At 46.8% G+C, this 21,203-nt stretch overlaps 1 protein-coding gene across 1 annotated transcript; it reads right to left on the bottom strand.

Annotated features, from left to right (window-relative positions):
• Positions 1-281: 281 nt before the first annotated feature.
• LOC140491266 (beta-1,3-galactosyl-O-glycosyl-glycoprotein beta-1,6-N-acetylglucosaminyltransferase 3-like) lies at positions 282-15,773 on the bottom strand. The gene is made up of 2 exons (XM_072589237.1): positions 14,762-15,773; positions 282-1,188 (listed from the first exon to the last, which is right to left on the bottom strand). Exons 1-2 carry the CDS (start codon positions 15,527-15,529, stop codon positions 652-654), a joined length of 1,305 nt encoding a protein of 434 aa, XP_072445338.1. The 5' UTR covers positions 15,530-15,773; the 3' UTR covers positions 282-651.
• Between the last annotated feature and the right edge of the window lie 5,430 nt (positions 15,774-21,203).

Raw genomic sequence — 21,203 nt, 5'->3', positions numbered from 1 at the left:
CTTCTGCCTTGGGACCCTCAACCACATGGCATCAACATTAACGTCACTAGTTTCCAAATCTCTCCTCTTCCCGCACCTCATCCCAGATCCAATCCTCCAAATCTGCTCTCTCCTCTTGACCTGTCTATCTTCCTTCCTAACTATATGTTCGACCTTCCCCACCGACCAATCACCATCACCCCCCCCCCCCACCCCCCCCACAACACCGATGGATTTACCGAGCACCTTCCCAGCTACCTTCCCCAAAAGCCCCACCCTCCCTCTATTTATCTCAACCCCCTTATTCCCCCACATTCCTGATGAATGGCTTATACCTGAAACATCGGTTCTCCTGCTCCTCGGATGCTGCCTGCCCTGCCATGCTTTTCCAGCACCATACATTTTGACTCTCACAGTAACTAATGTTACAGTGCTAAGTCTCACAGTGCCCAGTGTTACAGTGGATAGTATTAAGGTATCCAATCTCGACAGTGCCCAACACTACAGTGCCCAGCCTCTCACTGTCTAGTGTTACAATGGCCATGTTACAGCATGCAGTCTCACTGTGCCTGGCCTCCACAGCACCCAGTGTTGTAGTATACAATCTCACAGTGCCCAGTCTCTTAGTGTTTCCGATGTCTCACCCACCACCCCTACCACCATTACTGAGGTTTACTCTGTCCCAACCTCCAACCCAGCCCTAATATTACCAAGTGTCCTGTTTCGGAGATATTCCTCCATGCACTGTACTGCTGTGTTGTCCATATTGGGGTCAAACTTATTTGCAAAGAAACATCTCTGACGGACCACCCACTGTAGATCTCCTGCCCCGTACACACAAACCAAGTGGTGATACCTTCCCGTGCAGGGAGGGTATAGGGCACCCCTCGCAACGTCACCAGCCTCAAAGGACCACTTTACTGCCCGGCCAAGTGTCCTGGTGGCTCCTTGGGTGTACGGGATGGAGCCGGGTACATTGGGCATTCTGTGCAGGGTAGCCCACACATGCTCGTCCGGGCTGTAGGTGTCCTCCGACCACTTGAGGAAGGCCTGGATCTCGGCACTATCAAACACATGGCTGACAAACTCTCTGGAGGCCATGAAGTAGGCGCTGCCCACGAAGATGGAGGTGCTGATGTTCGGCTGGTCTTTCAGTTGCGCCGTCAGGACGACTTGGTCGAGGGTATCATGGTGGTATTGCCAACGTTTCTAAAAGGCAGGCACAAGAGAGAGTGAGAGAGACGAGAAAGCAGAAATGATAGCTTTTCAACTTTGCCTATGGCTTTTTCCCTCCCCAACTCCTTTGCACTCTCCTTGCCCCCAGCTCCAGCAAGATCCATGCACACTCCTTCTCTCAGTTACTCACCTTACAGTGGAGAACAAGGCCATTCAGCCCCTCAGGCTTTTCTCACTCCTATTGCCTAATGCCAGTCACCTGCCTACTTCCCCAAATCCCTGCCTCCCAAACCATCTCCCAATGCTCATTCGCTGAGCAAACATAAAACTCATCCTCAAACTCTCCCAGTGGATCTGGCTCCAAAAATACACTTCAAGCTGTGCCCTCTGATCATAAAGGTTGAGAGCACCAGAAAAATAGATCCTTCAGCCCATCGTGTCTGTGCTGGCAAAACAGGCTCCTTGCTACTCCAGTCTCATTTTCCAGCACTTGGAACATTGCCTTTCATGCCTCACCAGTGCAATGGAGACACTTTCCTGTGGTCATCAACTCCTGGAGTGGGACTTGAACACAGAGCTTTTGCCTTCGAGAGAAGGACATGGTGTGCAGGGATATAGTTCTTTGAAAGTTGCATTGCAGATAGACAGGGTGGTGAAGTAGGTGTTTGATACCTTTACTTTCATTGGTCCATGCACTGAGTATAGGAGTTGGGATGTAATGTTGCAGCTGTAACAGAGATGGATAGAGCTCTGAAAGATAGTGGAATCAGGGTTATGGGGATAAGGCAGGAACAGGATACTGATTGTGGATGCCATGATCATAATGAATGGTGGTGCTACTCCTGCACCTATTGTCTATAAGTAGGAGTATCTTTGACTATCTCTGATATGCATTTGCCATTACCAAGTGTGATCTATTGTCTGTAGAGGACATTGGTGAGGCCACTTTTAAAATACTGCATACAATTCTGGTCACCCTTCGAAAGAAAGGATGTTGTTAAACTTGAGAGGGTGCAGAAGAGATTTACCAGGATGTTGCCGAGATTGGAGGGTTTGAGCTACAGTAAGAGGTTGAATAGGCTGGGGCTATTTTCCCTGGAGTGTTGGATGCTGAGGAGTATCCTTACAGAAGTTCATAAAATCAGGAGGAGCATGGATAGATGTTGAAATGATCAGCCGGATGATAGTACACTTCACACAGATTCCTTTATCACATACATGCAAGAAGACTCAACCAGCTGGGTCAAAGCCCACCCTTGCCTGGAGAGTCTGAAACAGGCAGTTGCAATCACACTTTTACACACAAATCAGCATTCCCTTTTCACGAATTACATTTTGATTTCAAGCCTTAGCAACACAACTGATCAATCAGATCCTGATCTAGGTACATGACGTTTAGCATTAGATCATTGACCTTAAACTTCTACAATACCTGTTGAGTGTTGTTTCGGTCTTCCTACCTTCTCACTTAGCTGGGGCCAGTTTCAGTAAGCTAGCTAGCTTGCATACGTGCTTGGCTGCACTTTTCTGTTGCTGCTCAGAATTGTTTAGCTGACCTCCTTTTCTGTTCTTGCCCCATTTTGATTCCTTCCACATCGGCTGTATAGCCAAAGGTCTTTTCCCAAGGGTGGGGGAGTCCAAAACTAGAAGCATAGGTTTAAGGTGAGAGGGGAAAGACCTGAGGGTCTTTCACGCAGTGGATGACGTGTGCCTGGAATGAGCTACCAAGAGGTGGTGGAGGCGGCTGGTACAATGACAATATTTAAAAGGCATCTAGATGTGGACATGAATAGGAATAGGTGAGAGAGATATGTGCCAAAGGCTGGCAAATGGGACTAGGTCAGATTGGGATGACTGGTCAGCGCAGACAGGTTGAACATAGAACATAGAACAATACAGCACATAACAGGCCCTTCGGCCCACGATATTGTGCTGAACACTTGTCCTAGCTTAAACACTTATCTATGTACCTATCCAATTGCCGCTTAAAGGTCACCAATGATTCTGACTCTGCCACTCCCACAGGCAGTGCATCCCATGCCCCCACCACTCTCTGGGTAAAGAACCTACCCCTGATATCCCCCCTATACCTTCCACCCTTCACCTGAACTGAAGGGTCTGTTCCATACTGCATGATGCTATGACTCCATGCTCTCTGGTTATTGAGGTTTAGAGCATCAAAATAATAAGTTGCCCTTCAGCCCATCGTGTCTGCACTGGTCAAAAAGACAAGCTTTGAGCTGTTCTCATCACATTTTGCAGCACTTGGCCCATGCTCTTGAGTGTCTCACAACAGCAATGAAGACACCTTCCTATGGCCATCAGCTCCTGGAGTAGGACATGAATCCAAAGCTCCTCCCTCAGAGTGAAGGACACCACACATTAGATTCTCTACAGTATGGAAACAGGCCATTTGGCCCAACAAGTCCACACCAATCCTCTGAAGAGCAACCCATCCACACCCATTACCCTACCCGATATTTACCCCTGACGAATGCACCCGAACACTATGGGCAATTTAGCACGACAAATCTACCTGGCCTGCACATCTTTATGGATTGTGGCAGGAAACCAGAGCACCCGGAGGAAACCCACGCGGACATGGGGAGAATGTGCAAACTCCACACAGACAGTCGCCCAAGGCTGGAATCGAACCCAGGTCTTTGACGCTGTGAGGCAACAGTGCTAACCACTGAGCCACCGTGCCACCCCTTCCGCAAGACACAAGACACTTTATTTACATTGTATCAAAAGATATCTTTTATCCTCGGTCCTTGTGGCATCATGCATGGGAGATATGGATCCTTGGTTACCAAGGGGAGGATAGATTATCGATGGTATGCAGGAATGTGGATGGTGGAACAGGATCAAAAGGGCCAATGGCCTACTCTTGTTCCTTGTATGTATGGGAGCTGATTTTCTTTTATACAACTTACATCAGAACTTGCCATCATTTCATACAAATGTAGTTTAGGCTTCATTTGCATTTCAATTCCTCAGATCTCCCTACTATGCCTCTAACCCAAAATCTTACGTCTGCATTCCATTGCACTTGTACAATCGGTGAACAGTGAAGTATATTTCCTTGTCTTAATTACCGAGTGCTCACCCATTCAATAAACCTCACCCCAATCTCCTTTATTCCAGTGGGAGCATCGTTGACCTTTCCAACTGAGCCATCCAACTTAAACTCTGGCACCATTCTGCGAAATCTCCTCCCTGTCCTGAGAGCCCTCACATCATTTTATAGTCACCGGAAATGACCACAACAATCCAACTGGGGCTAAACCAATTCGACATGCAGCATAACTCAACCATTTATTGGCATCAATGCCTCTATTTATGAAGCCTTCTGCTTTTCTACCCTCTTATGGCCTCCCCCATCTTCTAATGTTGATGAATGTTTTTCGCCAGATCCCTCTAATCCTGCGCACTCTTTACGATTGTGCCATTACATTTCTATTAACTTCTCCCAAAACATATTACCTTACACTCTTCTGTATTCACCTCTGACTGGATGCTGTCTGTTCATTGTGGTGACTCTGGACAATTCACATCATCCTCACCATTTGCCAATCCTCCAGGTTTATCATTGTCCCGAATATGGGCATTTTGCCACATACTGCAAGATTGATATCACTGACATATTGAATAAAAGCAGTCATCTATTTAGGGCTGAGATGCGGAAACATTTCTTAACTTACAGGATAGTGAAGTTATGGAATTCTGTACCACAGAAAGCTGTGGAGTTTGAGTCATTGAATATATCCAAGAATGCGATTAACAAATATTTAGGTTTCAAAAGCATCAAAGGCATGGGGAGAAAGTGGTAGTATGGCATTGAGATTGAGCATTAGCCATGATCATATAGTATGGTGGGCCTCATGGAGGGCCAAATCATCTTCTCCTGCTCCGGATCTTGATGTTTATATGTCCCAGCTGTGTGGATCATTCCCATCTCCCAACCACCCATCCAAAACAAGATCCATGAATCAGGGCTTGTGTTGTCAATTTTGTTGTCCAGCCGTTTTTATCTAGTATCTAGTGAAACACTTCATTGAATCCAGTTCAGACAACATTCTCTGCATTCGAATTCTCAGCTGCTTCATCAATGCATGATGCGACGTTGGAGACTTACCTTTTGAAAACCTGCATTGCCTTCGCTTCATTAATTTGATCTAAGGCAGGTTGGTGCGAATTGCAGCCATAACTACCAGCATCAATGTCAAGTGCATGATACAAAGTAAACTAGGATCCATGCGGTGTGAGCCTCGGAGACCCAGGTTCAAGTCGCTTCTGCTCCAGAGTTGTGCGATAACATCTTTGAACAGTTTCATCAGTAAATGTAAGACCATTAACAAGTCGGGACAGGAGTCGGCCATTTGGTCCCTCAAGCCAGCTTCACTAGGATCGTGGCTGATTCAACATTCCTCAAGTCCAAGTCCATGTTTCATCCAATATTCCATTAGTCTTCCCAATTACCTGCTACCCCCGTGTGCGAACTTTCCATGTTTCATTCACTAGTTCCCCCAAGTCCCTTTGTATTGCAACTTTCTGAAGCTTTCTCCATTTAAATAATATTCTATTCTTTTGATTTCCCTTCCAAATGAACAACTTCACATTTTCCCACATTGCACTCCATTTGCCAACATTTTTGCCAACTTAACCTATCAATATCTGACTGTAAAGCACATAAGACAACATTTTTTACTGTAACTCGATTATATATTACAGTAATATATCAGCAAGGTTTGAGAAGGTTTGTAGCTCAGGTTGAGGTTCTCGATGTAGATTTGTTCGCTGAGTTGGAAGGTTCACTGAAGATGTTGCCTAGTATGGTGACAAACATCTGAAAATGAACCTTCCAGCTCAACGAGCAAACCTACATCCAGAGTAATATTTCAAGTCAATCTCAGAGTACAACGGGATCTTGATCAGATGGGCTGATAGGCCGAGGACTGCCAGATGGAGTTTAATGTCGAGAAATGTGAGGTGCTCCATTTTGGAAAGGCAAATCAGGGCAGGAATAATACACTTCATGGTAAAGTCTGGGGAGTGACGATGAAGCAAGAGATCTTGGAATGCTGATTCATAGTTTCTTGAAAATGGAGTCGCAGATAAACAGGGTAGTGAAGAAGTCGTTTGCTATGCTTGCCATTATTGGTCAGTGCATTATGTGTAGGAGTTGGGAGGTCATGCTGTGGCTGAACAGGACATTGGTTTGGCAACTTCTGGAATACAGCATGCAATTCTGGTCTCCCTGCTATAGGAAGGATGTTGTGAAACTTGAAAAGGTTCAGAAAAGATTTACAAGGATGTTGCCAGAGTTGAGTGAGGAAATGCAGGAGATTGGTACTAAATGTGGAATAATTACAGACACAATGGGCTGAATGGCATCCTTCTGCAAAAATTCTTTAATTCTGTGACTGGTGCAGAGGGAGATTAACTTCAAGGTTCATGTTATCAGGAGGACCACCAAAGCCCTTTCCTTAGCTGAGTGGTCAGAAAACTCCCTACTCTTTATTTGAACTAAGGTATAACCTGTCTCCACCATAGCAAAAGTCAGCCATTCGTCCCTTCAAGTCTGCTCCACCATTCAAGAAGATCACTGCTCTTCTGGTTGCAATTTCAATTCCACATTTCTGTTGGTTGCCCCGGGGTCCTTATCTTTTTTTAAAAAAAGGTCACCTTGCTCACCCTTTCATAACTTCATCAACTCAGCCTTCACAACTTCGTACAGAAGAGATTTACACAGTGCAACAGCCGTCTCAGGGGAAAATAATTCTGCAAGGCATTGGTGAGGTCACTTTTGGAGTATTGGGTAAATTTGTGATCGACCTGCTGTCGGAAGGGTGTTGTTAAACTGCAAAGGATGCAGAATAGATTTACAAAGATGTTGCCAGGACTGCAGGGTTTTAGTTATAAGGAGAGGCTAGATAGGCTAGGACTTTTCTCACTGGAATATTGGAGGGTGAAGGGTGACCATATCGCGGTTTATAAAATTGTGGGGGAAATCAATAAAAGTGAATAGCCCTGGGATAGGGGAGTCCAAACCCAGAGGGCATAGGTTTAAGGTGAGACCTGAGGGTGGTGCAAATACGGAGCAAGTTGCCAAAAAGAATTGTTGTCGTGGGTACAATCACAAGATTTAACAGACGACATAAATAGGACAAGTTTAGGGGGATATGGACCAAACACAGGATAATGGGACTAGTTCCAATTAGGATACCTGCTTGGCATGGATGAGTTGGACAAAAGGGTATGTTTCGGTGCTGTAGGACTCTGACGATATCTTATTCTACAGAACATCTTGTCAAACCTACAAGAGAAAGCAATGTCCCATCAACCACCTTATCATGTCCCCTCAGAGAAATTTATACATTTCAAAAAGATCTCTCAGATTTCCAAACATAAATGTATAAAAGCCAATTTGTTCAACCTTCCTTCATAAGATAAACCCTTCATTCCCAGGAAAAAGGCAGGTGAAACTTGCTGTCAATGTAATTATTTTATGTTTTAAATGAGAGAAAAATGTACAGACTGATTCTGATGCGGTCTCATCAAGGCTTTGTATGGCACTCTGTCCACCCCTCAGGCCTGGAAATGGACACTACATTTTGAAGAAAAATGTCTGTGCTAATGGACTCTGGACTAGAAAGGACTCTGTTTGTTGGTAATTAACTGTCATGTGGTTTGTTGGGTTTATCACCTGCACTGTCTTGCATGTCCCTGGGTCTGGCAGGTCTTACCGTGAGCTGGGAGGCTCATGGGTCGTCCTGAAAGCTGTCACCCCGAGAGCCGGCGAGTGGGTAGGCCACCCTATGACAGTCTTCCGAGAGCTAGATGGTGGGTAGACCGTTCTGAGCACTGTCATCCTGAAAAGGGGTAATCGGGACGGGCTGTCCTCGAGGTGGTCGAAAGCTGTGTCAGAGCAGCCGAGAGCCAGAAAGCGCGTAGGGACGGGCTGAGATCCAGAAGACTTGTGGGCTGCCCTGCACACTGTCGACCCAGGGAAGGGGACAGACTGTCCTAGAGGTGGCCGAAAAGTGTGCCAGGATAGCCACTGGCCAGATGGTGCATCGGGGTGGGTGAGAGCCCAATGGTACGTAGGGGCAGACCGAGAGCTAGAAGGTTGGCAGCCGTCCTCCGCGTTGTCACCCCAGGTGGGTACTGGGGCGGGCAGTCCTAGAGGTGGTCGAAAGGTGTGTCAGGGCGGACTGAGAGCCGGAAGGCGCGTAGGGGTGGGCTGCCTTAGAATGGTTGGAAGGTGAGAGGGCCGGGGGCTTGCTGGGTCTGTATTATCTGCACTTTTTAATGTAACAGGATTGTCTTATGCATAAATGTCATTGTTGCTGTCTTTTCATATTTGAAACTGGGATTTGTGGTTTGTCCTCAATTCCCTGTGAACTGGTTGAACGGTAGGGTTTGGGGCCGAGATTTGCTGCTCCTCTCCCTTGTAAAATTGCTGTTGTATACAGCTGTAAATGTTAACTGTTGTGCTGTAACCTCTTTTTTGTAATTGTTTAATAAAATAAAATAAAACAGGGGAATGCTCCTCTCCCTTGTAAAATTGCTGCCTCTTGTGTACAGTTGTAAATGTTAACTGTTTTTATAAACTGTTTCATAAAATTTAGAAACAGGAGATTCAGAGGTCTTCTCGATTTAGGGGACTGACTCTGTGCTGGCTGGGTCACAGTGTGTTACTGTTGGTTTCTGCTTGTTTTTTGTGTGGGGGATACCTGATTCCTGAACTAGCTGAATTATTTAGCCAGCTTGTTAACTGGTCTTCCTTTAGTGAGGACTGATTGTTAAACTCCTGATGCACATAATGTGTCTCAGGTGTAACTCAGTTCTCATTAGGGGATTGTTGTTTCACTGGCTGGTTACAGTCTGTGTGTTACTCTTTTCTTCACTTTTGAGAAAAGGACAATGTTAATTTTGTGGTTGGGCTTAGCCCTTGGACTCTAGTTTTCTTTGTTTTTTGTATGTGTCCTCACTGTTTGGACTGAGCCCTTGTGGAAGACATACATTTTATCAGAGGAGCTGTTCCTGTGGGGAGGCCTAGCCCTGAGACTGGGCCTCTGAAGGTTGAACACCTGTGTGTGTGCTGGGAGATGAGCACTTGCTGTATCCTGGAGTTTGGGAGAAGACCTTTCCTTCAGGAGTGGACCAAAACGCCTGTGAGTTAACTACCTTTACAATGTACTGTGTTCCTGTGAGTGGGCCTGGCTCTCCAAGGATGTGCCAGGACTCCATGGAGACTGAACACCTATGTGCTCTGGGGTGTGCATTTGCTGCCTTTGGGAGTGGACTCTGCCCTTGGTTGTAGACCCTGTTTTTAGCAGTGGTCTCTATTTCTGATAACACATGTCGTAAACTGGAATGGACTCTGTTCTTGAGAACTTTTTTTGAAGACTCAATATTTGGACTCTGTTCCAGAAAGGACTCTGTTTTTTCACAATTAACTCTATCGTGTTTCTTTGTTGGGCTTATCACCTGCACTGTCTTGTGTGTCTCTGGGTCTGCAGGCCTTACTGTGAGCTGGGACATTCATGGGTGGTCCTGAAAGCTGTCACCCCTGAGAACCAGAGGGTGGGTAGGCCACCCTGATGCCTGTTGCCCCTAGAGCCAGTAGGTGGGTAGGCCATTCTGAGCGCTGTCATCCTGAGAAGGGGTAATCTGGATGGACTGTTCTACAAGTGGTCGAAACGTGTGTCAGGGTGGACCGAGACCCGGAAGGTGCGTAGGGGCGGGCTGCCTTAGAGCTTCCAGAAGGTGGGAGGGATTTGGGGGGGGGAAGGCTTGCTGGTTTTTTTTTTTGGGGGGTCTGTATTGTCTGCTCTGTTTCTTACACAATTGGACTGTCTTATATGTATGAATGTCATTGTTACTGTTTGTAATGATTGAAACTGGGATTTGAGGTTTGTCCTCATTTCCCTGAAAACCGGTTGAAGGTCAGGGTTTGGGGCTTGGCTTTTGTCATTCCCCTCATATACAGAGAAAATTGCTGTTTCTCTGTATATCGCTGTAAATGTAATTGTTTGTATAAACTGTGAATTGTTTAATAAAATATAAATAAACAGGACTGTCTGTTTCCTTTCTTCCTGGTGATGGAATATAAATTGTGAGGAGCAATTATAAATGTTGTCTGCGAAATCACAAAGCTAAATCATGAAAGAGGAAGGGGAGTGTAGGTTAAGCTAGATATGCTTTGTACAAACACTTAGCATCTGTTTCCAGCTTCTGCAAAAACAAAAACCACAATCAAGAGGTCATAAGGCTCAGTGTGGACAAAGAATGAGAGGAAATGTTGCTTTAGAAAGCAAGGAAGCAGATGGTAGTGAAGGAGGATATACGCTAACAATAGACCACAGAGGGACGTAGTGAAATGGTAAAGCAAAACCTGTTCTGTTACGCACAAGGCCAGATAAGGCAAGAGATAAACAAGAGGAATGGGTGCTGGGTTTAAAGTAGTGGGAGGAGGGAAAGAGAAATGAATTGTATCAAGGTTTTGTACTGTGTGCCTATCTTGTAGACACCACTCTTGCAAGAGGATATCAGATGATACTGCTGCTGCAGATCTTGTCTTGGACTGAAATTATGAAGTGAGTGGGTTCTATTTCCCACATAAATTAAGATTTACACACTTGTTGTTTTTCACTGCATCTGACACCTACACACATGACATGGGTACAAGGAGAAAAATAAGCACGACTGCTGTTGGGTGGTAGTGGAAGAAAAATAAACAGGCATGTCAAGGGATCTGCTCAGAGAGCTGGATCAGCATATGAAGGACTCTTCAATCCTCTTGAGGAGAGGAGACTGACTTTGAAATAGCCTCAGTGTGTCTTATGTGCTGCTGTTGGTGTTCTCCTCCTGAGGAGGAGTTTATTTTTTTTTCATAGTTTGTTGTGGTTTCTTCTTATTTCTGTTAATTTGAAGCTGTGCTCAGCTACTACCACCACTGCTGCTACAGTCTAGGTCTGGGCCTGCTCCTGCTACTGAAGCCTGGACCTCACCTGCACCGCTGCTGCTGCTGCTGCTGCCTGGGCCTACCTACACCTGGGGACGACTTCGACTGCTACTTCTGAGGCTGCTTCTGAAAAAATAAACAGGATGATCAGATGCTCTGTTCACTCTGAGCTGGCTCTGAGGAAGGTGGATCCGTGTCAAGGGCTCCATGTGTAAACAAAAGGGTGAGTTGGTGACTGGATAATGGCCTCTGTGAAGTTATTCCTGATGTAGGGGTTTCCTGCTCCTCGGATGCTGCCTGACCTGCTGTGCTTTTACAACACTGCTCTAATCTTGACAATAATCTTCAGCATCTGCAGTACCCACTTAGTCCTAGAGATGTACAGCACGGAAACCGATCCTTCGGTCCAATCTGTCCACGCCGACCAGATATCCCGACCCAATCTAGTTCCACCTGCCAGCACCCGGCCCATATCCCTCCAAACCCTTCCTATTCATATACCCATCCAAATGCCTCTTAACTGTTGCAGTTGTACCAGCCTCCACCACATCTTCTGGCAGCTCATTCCATATGCGTACCACACTCTCCATGAAAATGTTGCCGCTCAGGTCTCTTTTATATCTTTCCCCTCTCACCCTAAACCTATGCCCTCTAGTTCTGGACTCCGACCCCAGGGAAAAGACTTTGTCTATTTATCCTATCCATGCCCCTCATAATTTTGTAAACCTCTATAAGGTCACCCCTCAGCCTCTGACGCTCCAGGGAAAACAGCTTCAGCCTGGTCAGCCTCTCCCTATAGCTCAAATCCTCCAACCCTGGCAACATCCTTGTAAATCATTTTGGAATCCTTTCAAGTTTCACAACATCTTTCCAATAGGAAGGAGACCCAGAATTGCATGCAATATTACAACAGGGCCTATCCAATGTCTTGTACAGCCGCAACATGACCTCGTAACTTCTGTACTCCATACTCTGATCAATAAAGGAGCATATACCAAACGCTGCCTTCACTATCCTATCTACCTGCGACTCCGCTTCAAGGAGCTACGAACTTGCACTCCAAGGTCTCTTTGTTCAGCGACACTCCCAAGGACCTTACCATTAAGTGTATAAGTCCTGCTAAGCTTTGCTTTCCCAAAATGCAGCACCTCACATTTATCTGAATTAAACTCCATCTGCCATGTCTCAGCCCATTGGCCCATCTAGTCCAGATCCTATTGTAATGTGAGCTAACCCTCTTCGCTGTCCACTACACCTTCAATTTTGGTGTCATCTGCAAACTTACTAACTGTATCTCTTATGCTCACATCTGAATCATTTATGTAAATGACAAAAAGTAGAGGGCCCAGCACCGATCCTTGTGGCACTTCACTGGTCACAGGCCTCCAGTCTGAAAAACAACCCTCAACCACCACCTATCTATCTTTTGAGCCAGTTCTGTATCCAAATGGCTAGTTCTCCCTGTATTCCATGAGATCTAATCTTGCTAATCAGTCTCTCATGGGGAACCTTGTTGAATACCTTACTGAAGTCCATGCAGATGACATCTACTGCTCTGCCCTGATCAATCCTCTTTGTTACTTCAAAAAACTCAATCAAGTTTGTGAGACTATTTCAATATCAACCTAAGAACAATCCTTTACATGCTCTGAACCGAACTTACATTCTTCTGTTCAATCTTATCTCTTAAGGGGTAGCCATGAGCACCCACATGGGCCCCAACTATGCCTGCCTCTTCATCCAGCGGTACCATTCCCCACGTTTTCCTCCACTACATTGATGTCTGGATTAGCACTACCTCGTATTTGCATGAGGTAGTTGAAAAGTTCATTAATTCTACCAACACCTTCCAACCTGATCTCAAATTCACCCGGACAATCTCTGACACCTGCTTCCCCTTTCTGGACCCCTCCATCTCTGGCAACCGACTAACCGTGGACATCTACTACAAACCCACCAACTCCCACAGCTACCTGAAATACACCTTCTCACACCCTGCCCCTATAAAAACACTATCCCTTATTTCCCAATTTCTCTGCCTCTGTTCCCAGGAGGACCAATTCCACCACAGAACATCCCAGATGGCGTCCTACCTCAAAAACTACAATTTCCTCTCCCACATGGTTGACAATGCCCCCGAGTGCATCTGCTCCATTTCCTGTACCTTCACCCTTGAACCACACTCCTCCCAACGTGACAGGGACAGAACCCCTTGGTCTTCACCTTCTGCCCCACCAACAGCCGGATACATTGCATTATCCTCCACCACTTCTGCCACTTACAAACAGACCGCACCATTAGGGACATATTTCCCTCTGCACTCCACCTGCATTTCAGAGACCATTCCCTTTGCAATTTCCTTGTCAGATTCACACCCCCTACCACCCTCCCCTCCTGGCACCTTGCCTGGCCACTGAAAGAAGTGCAAAACCTGCACCCACACCTCCCCTCTCCCCTCCGACCAAGGCTCCAAAGGATCCTTCCACATCTGACAGAAATATACTTGTACCTCCACCAATGTCATCTACAGCATCCATTGCACCCAATGTGGTCTCCTCTACAGCGGGGAGACAGAACTCTGACTTGTGGATTGTTTCAGCGAACATCTCTGGGACACTCACACCCACCAACCCCACCGCCCCATGGCTGAACACTTTAACTCCCCCTCCCACCAAGGGCATGCAGGTTCTGGGCCGCCTCCATCACCAAACCCTTACCAGCTAATGCCTGGATATTCCACCTTGGAACCCTGCAACCAGGTGGATCAATGTCGATTTCACTAGTTTCCTCGTTTCCCCACCCCAATTTATCGCAGTCCCAAGCCTCCAACTCAGCACCACCCTCCTGACTGGTCCATCTTGCTTCCCACCTGTCCACTCTACCTTCCACACACACCCCCCCCCCTCCCCCACCCCCCAGCATACCTTCATCTATCTATCTCATTCCCAGCTACCTTCCACCCCCAGCCCCACACCCATCCCACTTACCTCTAAGCCCCCTGGTCCACAAGCCTCATTCCTGACGAAGGGCTTATGTCCAAAACATTGATTCTTCTGCTCTTCAGATACTGCCTGACCCGTTGTGCTTTTCCAGTGCCACACTCTTGTCTCTGATCTCCAGCATCTGTAGTCCTCACTTTTTCCTACACTCTTAACCTACCTACATTCCTGTATACTCGCGTAATCTGTCTATATCCCTCCTTATCCCTGGCCCAGCCCTCTCTCTCTACCCCATCCCTTTCACCTGACCATCTTCCTTTCCACCCATCTGCTCCACCCCACCCACTGTCCAATCACAGCCACCTCCTCCCTACATCCACCAATCGCCATCCCATCCACCTTTCCCCAGCCCCACACCCCCATTTCTTCTGCAGCCCCTTTCTCTCCCCGGGTTCTGATGAAAGTTTCCGACTTGAAACGTCAATTGCCCTTCTCCTCTGTTTGCAGCTCAACTCTCCAACTCCTCTATATTCCTTTGTACATTGTGAACCTCCCTCCATGCAATTGAACAGTTTTAACAACTCTGTATCTCTTTGTACAGTCGAGAGGTAAAGGACTGGAGGGGAGAGAGAGAGGGAGGGAGGATGGAAAACACTTGGATGAAGAGAGGCCGAGCAGATAGGAAGGCGGTTACCTTTTTGAACCCTGGTGCAGGATCTGACTCAATCACGTTGGAGCCGTTCAGAGCTCTGAGGCTGCGGACTATCTCCCGGTTGGTCTTCAGGGGGAAGTCTTGGCCACACACATTGATGAAGTACGTCCAGGGGACAGGGCTCTCCAGCAGCTCCTTCATGCAGTTGAGATCTGCCTGAACTCTGCTCCATCCAGCATAGGTGACCCACTCCAGCTTGGCTGCGACAAAGACATTGTGGAAACACGAAGCGATGGCCTGAACGGCCGCATGAAATTGACTCGGGGATTTGCGGTCCACGTGGATACAGTAGACATTCTGTGGGGCGTAAATGCTCCGTAGAAGCCTCTCGAACATCTCAATGCTCTGGTGGATGACCATGGAGTAAGCCAAGGGGAAGTGTTCCTCCTCAGGGCTCAGGGGGACAGTGATATACTTGCGGGCCCTCACAAACGATCTGCAATTTCGGGTCATGTTCAGATAATCTCCCTCAGTGACGGCCTGGTCCTTGAGGGAGACAGTAATGGAGTTGAGGAGGGCCCTTTCCACCTCCTGCCTGTCCCCCTGGATGATCTGCCAGCAGGTGGAGTTCTCTTCGACCAGCAGGAGGTGTTCCTGCATTGGACTGGCGCCTGGTTTCACCAGCCTGAGGGTCAGCCGGCCCCCTCCTCTCTGGACCAGCAGCCATTGGCACAACAAGACCACACTGAGTACACACAGAGCTGATCTGAGGCACGACCAACGGGTACAACGCTGGCTCAGCTTGGGCATGGCACTTTCCAGAGGGCAGTGTCCCCAGCCTATAGGCGATAGGCAAATGCAGAATGGATGCTCTCTGTGCTGGGCAGCACTGCCTCCACCAGGCCCTTGGGGAAGGAGTGACTGCAATTTGCTGGAGAGGTCGCACCAGCCAGTCCCCTCGTTGTTAGACTCTTGTCTTCCCTTTTCCCCAAGATTCAACGAATGACTCCGACTTTTACTCCCTCTTCCCCCCGGAACTGCTCTCCCTCTGGAATTCCTCTCCCTCTCTCCGTTATCCCTTTGTAACCCCTCTCCCTCTTTAACCCCTCTCCCTTTATAATCCCTCTCCTCCACTAACTCATCTCTCTCCCTCAGTAACTGCTCTCTCTCGTTCCTCCTCTCTCTGTCCCTCTGTAACTCCTCTCTCTCTTTCTCTGTCCCTCAGTAACTCCTCTCCTCCCTCTCTCGGTAACTCTCTCTCTCTCTCTCTCTCTCTCTCGGTAACTCCTCTCCCTCTCTCTGTCTCTCTCAGTAACTCCTCCCGCCCTCCTCTGGATGAAACCCAGCCAATGTTCCGTTGTTTCTCTCTCGGAGTCCGGGCTCCTCTCGCTGCTGTCTGCCTGCCTGGCTACAGGCGTTTCCTTCCCCGGTCTCTGCTTCTCTCCGGCCGTTCCTGGATCGGTGTTGCCCGGGTGAAGGAAACGAGAGGATCGCGATGGTGTGCAGTCTGGATCGGAGAACCTACTACCAGAGAGACACAGAGCCAGCCAAGCCCAATAAACCACGCCCCAGCCTGGGCTGAGATGCTCTTTCAGGAAGGAACCTGCCATCGAGCCCACAACAATGTGGGAGGGGTAACCCTTGGATGAAGAGAGAACCAGGAGACGGGAAGTGGTTACCTGTTTGTACTGTGACTCTTAACTGCCCTCTGGGCTATTAGGGATGGCCAATAAACACGGGCCCGGCCAACGGTGCCCCCATCCCATCAATTTATTTGAAAAAAAGTGACAATAGTAAATCAAGTTAAATCAAACTTCACCACCCCTCATCTCTTTCTCTCTCTCTCTTTGATGCGAAATTGGAATTATGGTGATTTCGCCGTTCATAATAAAGATGTGAATCTGAGTACAGCAAGTTGATCTGAATCCAAAAAAAAATTCCCCAGTCGAGAGTGACTCAGAGGTTAGCATTGCTGGAGCACAGTGCCAGGAACCAGAGTTTGATTCCAGCCTTGGGTGGCTGTGTGGAGTTTTGCATGTGTCTGCTTGGGTACCCTTCGGGTGCTCTGATTTCAAAGATGTTCAAGTTAGGTGGATTGGCCATGCTGAATTGGCCATAATGTCCAAGGATGTGCAGGCTAGGTGGGTTACCATAGCCACACACACACACACAGCAGAACACTCCTGCAGGTTTAGGCAATGCTCAATCTAATGCAACATCCTGGTGGATCTCCTTTGCCCCCCCCCCCAGTACAATCACATCCTTCCTATAATGCGGTGACCAGAACTGCACACAGTATTCCAGTTGTGGTCTCACCAAAATCCTATAAACCTCCAACATGACACCTCCCTGCTCATGTATTCAGTGGCTTTGACCCTTCTTAATTCCCTTACCTGCCTATCCTACTGCCTTCATGGCATGGCTGGACACACAAACCAGGATCCGTCTAATCTTCTGTGCTTGCCAGGGTCCTCCTATTTAACATGTACTCCCTTGCCATGTTAGTCCTCCAGAAATGCATGTCACAGAAATTTGGGCATTCAGTAGCACAGAATGGAGAAAAACAATGACTGGCATCAAGAGCTGGCATCTTTTAAACATTGTAACTGTGCCCACATACATTACTTCATCTGCTAGTTCATTCCATCACAAACCACTCTGGGGAAAAAAGAGTTGCTCCTCAATCTTTAAATATTTTTCCTCTGACCCTACAAACATTGCCCTGAGTCTGAACTCCCCCACACTAGGGAAAAGACCCTTGTCATTCACCTTATCAATATCAAAATCTGTCATGATTTTATAACCTCAACAAGGTCACCCCTCAATTTCCTATGCTCCAGTGAAAAACACGTACAGTTCTGATGTGGATCCTTCAGAGAGGGGACAGAAAATGTTTACCAGGACGTTGCCTGGAATGGGGGATTTTACCTGTGAAGAAAGATTGGATAGACTGGGTTTGTTTTCACTAGAATGCAGGAGGTTGAGGGGCGACCTTATAGAAGTTTATAAGATTGTGAATGGCATGGATAGGGTGGAAAGTATGAGGCCTTTGCTCAGGGTGGGAGTGTCAGTTACTCGGGGACACAGGTTCAAGGTGCAGGGGTCAGGGGGGTGTTTAAAAGAGATATGTGAGGCATGTTTATCATGGAAAGGGTGGTGAATTCATGGAACACACTGCCAGAACAGACAATGGAAGCAGACATAATTGTGGCTTTCAAGAAGCATCCAGCAGCAGGCATGAATAGGAAGGGAACAGGGGAATACGGATCCTGTAAGTGAAGACAGTTTTAATATGGAAGGCAAACTGTGTCAGTACAGGCTTGGAGGGTTGAAGGGCCTGTTCCTGTGCTGTAATGTTCTTTGTAAAATGTCCCCAGCCTCTCCAGTCTACTTTTATATCTCAAACCCTGCAACATCCTGATAAATCTTTTCTGAACCGTCTCCAGTTTAATAATATCGTTCCTACAGCAGCATGAGTAGAACAGGACACAGTTTTCCAGAACTGGCCTTACCAACTTCCTGTCCAACCTCAGCACACCATCCCAACTCCAATATTCAGAGGGCTGAACAATGAAGGTCATCACACTCCAGCAGGCATTGTTTCACTCTGACTCCCCTTGTAACTGTCCACATCTCACTGGGACACTGATGTGAAACATCTTGGCTCTTTGACTGATTCGACCAAGTCTCATTTCCTCTGTTTCTGTGTATCCCTCAGAACAGGAATGTAATGTGCATTCCCATGGCAACATCACAATGACAGACTTGATTATGGATTCACATGAAGTGGGCATCACTGACTGGGACAGCCTTGTTACCCATCCCCCTAATCTCTCCGGCATAAATGATAAGGAACTCTCCTCTTTAACTCCACTGTCCTTGTATTTTAAGAACCCTGACCACAAATGCAAAGTCACATGGGAGAGAGGTCCATGATTCTGTCCCAGAAAAACTGAAGGAAGGATGATTAATTTCAAAATTGGGATTAAGGGTAAAGTGGAGAAGGAGTAGGAGTAGTGCAGAAGGAGTAGTGTTGCATCATATTGCTGGCCTTGTCTTCAAGGTGATATTGATGTTGTGTTTACAAGGTCCTGTTGAGGGACCCTTCCTGAATTACTCTAGTAAATCCACAACAGGTATAACATTGTTTCCAGTAAAAAATGGACAGGATTCATCAGAGAAGGGAAATGCAAATTGCTCAAAGTCTTATGAGATGATAACATGGAGGGACCAAGCAGCTGAAGGCCGGTGGAGTGATGGAATTAGGGGATGGTCAAGAGGCTGGAATTGCAGGAGGGCTGACATCATGAAGCGATAATGAGCATTGATATTACAGCTAAGAGAGGGTTGTTGGGACTGGAGGAGGTTTCAGAGATAGGGTGGGGTGTAGGGGGTGGAGGAGGTTCTGGATTTAGGGAAAGTGTCAGGGCTGGATGAGGTTACAGAGATAGGGAGGAGTGTATTGGGTGGAGGGGCTTACAGAGTCATAGAGATGTACAATGCAGAAACAGTCCCATCAATCCAACTCGTCCATGCTGACCAGTTCTTCGAACCTAATCTTGACTCAATTGCCCGCACTTGGCCCATATCCCTCTGCAGCTTTCCTCGTTATATACCAATCCAGATGCCCTTTAAATGCTGTAATTGTACCAGCCTCCACCACTTCCTCTGGCAGCTCATTCCATACACGCACCACTCCTCAGCCCATTGGCCTATCTCATCAAGATCCTGTTGTACTCTGAGGTAACCTTCTTTGCCATCCACTACACTTCTAGTTTTGGTGTCATCTGCAAACTTACTAACTGTATCCCCTATGTTCACATCCAAATCATTATATAAATGATGAAAAGCAGTGGACCCAGCACCGATCCTTGTGGCACACCATTGTCACAGGCCTCGAGTCTGAAAAGCAACCGCCACCGCACTCTGTCTTTTACCTTCAAAGTCGGTTCTGTATCTAAATGGCTTGTTCTGCTTGTACTCCATGAGATCTAACCTTGCTAACAAGTCTACCATGAGGATCCTTGTCGAACGCCTTACTGAAGTCCACATAGATTGCGTCTACCACTCTGCCCTCATCAATCCTCTTTGTTACTTCTCTGAACAAACTCAGTCAAGTTAGTGAGACATGATTTCCCACACACAAAGCCATGTTGACTATTCCTAATCAGTCCTTGCCTTTCCGAATACATGTAAATCCTGTCCGTCAGGATTCCCTCTGACAACTTGCCCACCACCAATGTCAGGCTTACCGGTCTATAGCTTCTCTCAGCTTTAAAGCATCACCTTTTCATTCTGAGCCTATGTCCTAGTCTCTCCTACTCGTGGAAACACCTTTCCATATCCAGTCTACCACGGGGTCTCAGTATTCTGTAAGTTTCAATCAGATCTCCCTCACTCTTCTGAACTCCATTGAGTCCACACCCAGAGTCCTCAGCCACTCCTCATGTGACAAGCCTTTCATTCCTGGGATCATTCTTATAAAATGCCTCAGGAATGCTCTTAACTTACTTGTGAAAGATGACATTACACTGAATTACATATTTTGACTGCAGGCTATAAAACTACCAAACTTTAGCAGCAAGCTATGTTAGTGTCCCTTTCTCACGCACTGCTGCTATCTCCTGAACAGTTTGAAGGGTCTATGATGTGTAGATACTAGACAATACAAACTGAGCGTACACATCTCTCTGTAATGAGAACAACCCATGGTCTACTCAGACGATGTGGAGAAAGTGAGGACTGCAGATGCTGGAGATCAGAGCTGAAAATGTGTTGCTGGAAAAGCGCAGCAGGTCAGGCAGCATCCAAGGAACAGGAGAATCGACGTTTTGGGCATCAGCCCTGAAGAAGGGCTGATGCCCGAAATGTCGATTCTCCTGTTCCTTGGATGCTGCCTGACCTGCTGCGCTTTTTCTACTCAGACTATGTGGATGTTACCTTTACCTTCACTAAGCATACATTGATATGATTAAGAAAACATTTACTCAACAACAAGAATGTTGGATGATTACAAAAATAACTTGGTCCACATATATTTTGCCCTAACCATGGTTGCTCCGATATAACCAAAAACAAATATACATGAGGAAGTCTAAACCCAGTTTATTCATCCTAGACGTGTGTTGCAATTCAGTTCTTTCTGCTTTCTTGTCTTTGACAGTGCATTACCCTATAATATAGGTATGTCTGCTCTCATGTATGTTCACCCTGTTCAATGTCCTTGTCTTTATCTTCATCTTCACTCTCAGAAGATTACTACTGATCCCCTATTTCCTCTGCCAACAGTCCACACTCTGTTTGTCAACTGCACTTGAGAAAGGCATCGTGCACCATTTCTGATCTATACTGCAATGCCCCACTGGAGCTTCCAACTTATCTTGAAGTGATTGAGTTCTGATTGTTCAACTATTGCCCTGGTGGAAGCATGGGCAGTGTTGTATCTTCATTTTGACTCAGGGATGCACTAGCAACTTGATAACAT

This window comes from Chiloscyllium punctatum, chromosome 19, assembly GCF_047496795.1.
Source record: "Chiloscyllium punctatum isolate Juve2018m chromosome 19, sChiPun1.3, whole genome shotgun sequence".
Taxonomy (NCBI): Eukaryota; Metazoa; Chordata; class Chondrichthyes; order Orectolobiformes; family Hemiscylliidae; genus Chiloscyllium; species Chiloscyllium punctatum.
Note: the sequence above shows the minus strand (reverse complement) of the source record. Positions and strands in the feature narration are given on the sequence as shown.

Bases quoted from the DNA above. Each gene is read 5' to 3' on its own strand.
- LOC140491266 (XM_072589237.1), bottom strand. From the start codon at position 15,529: ATGCCCAAGCTGAGCCAGCGTTGTACCCGTTGGTCGTGCCTCAGATCA. The intron at 1,189-14,761 runs GTAACCGCCTTC...CCTGCCTTTTAG, and splicing joins CTGCACCAGGGTTCAAAAAG to AAACGTTGGCAATACCACCA.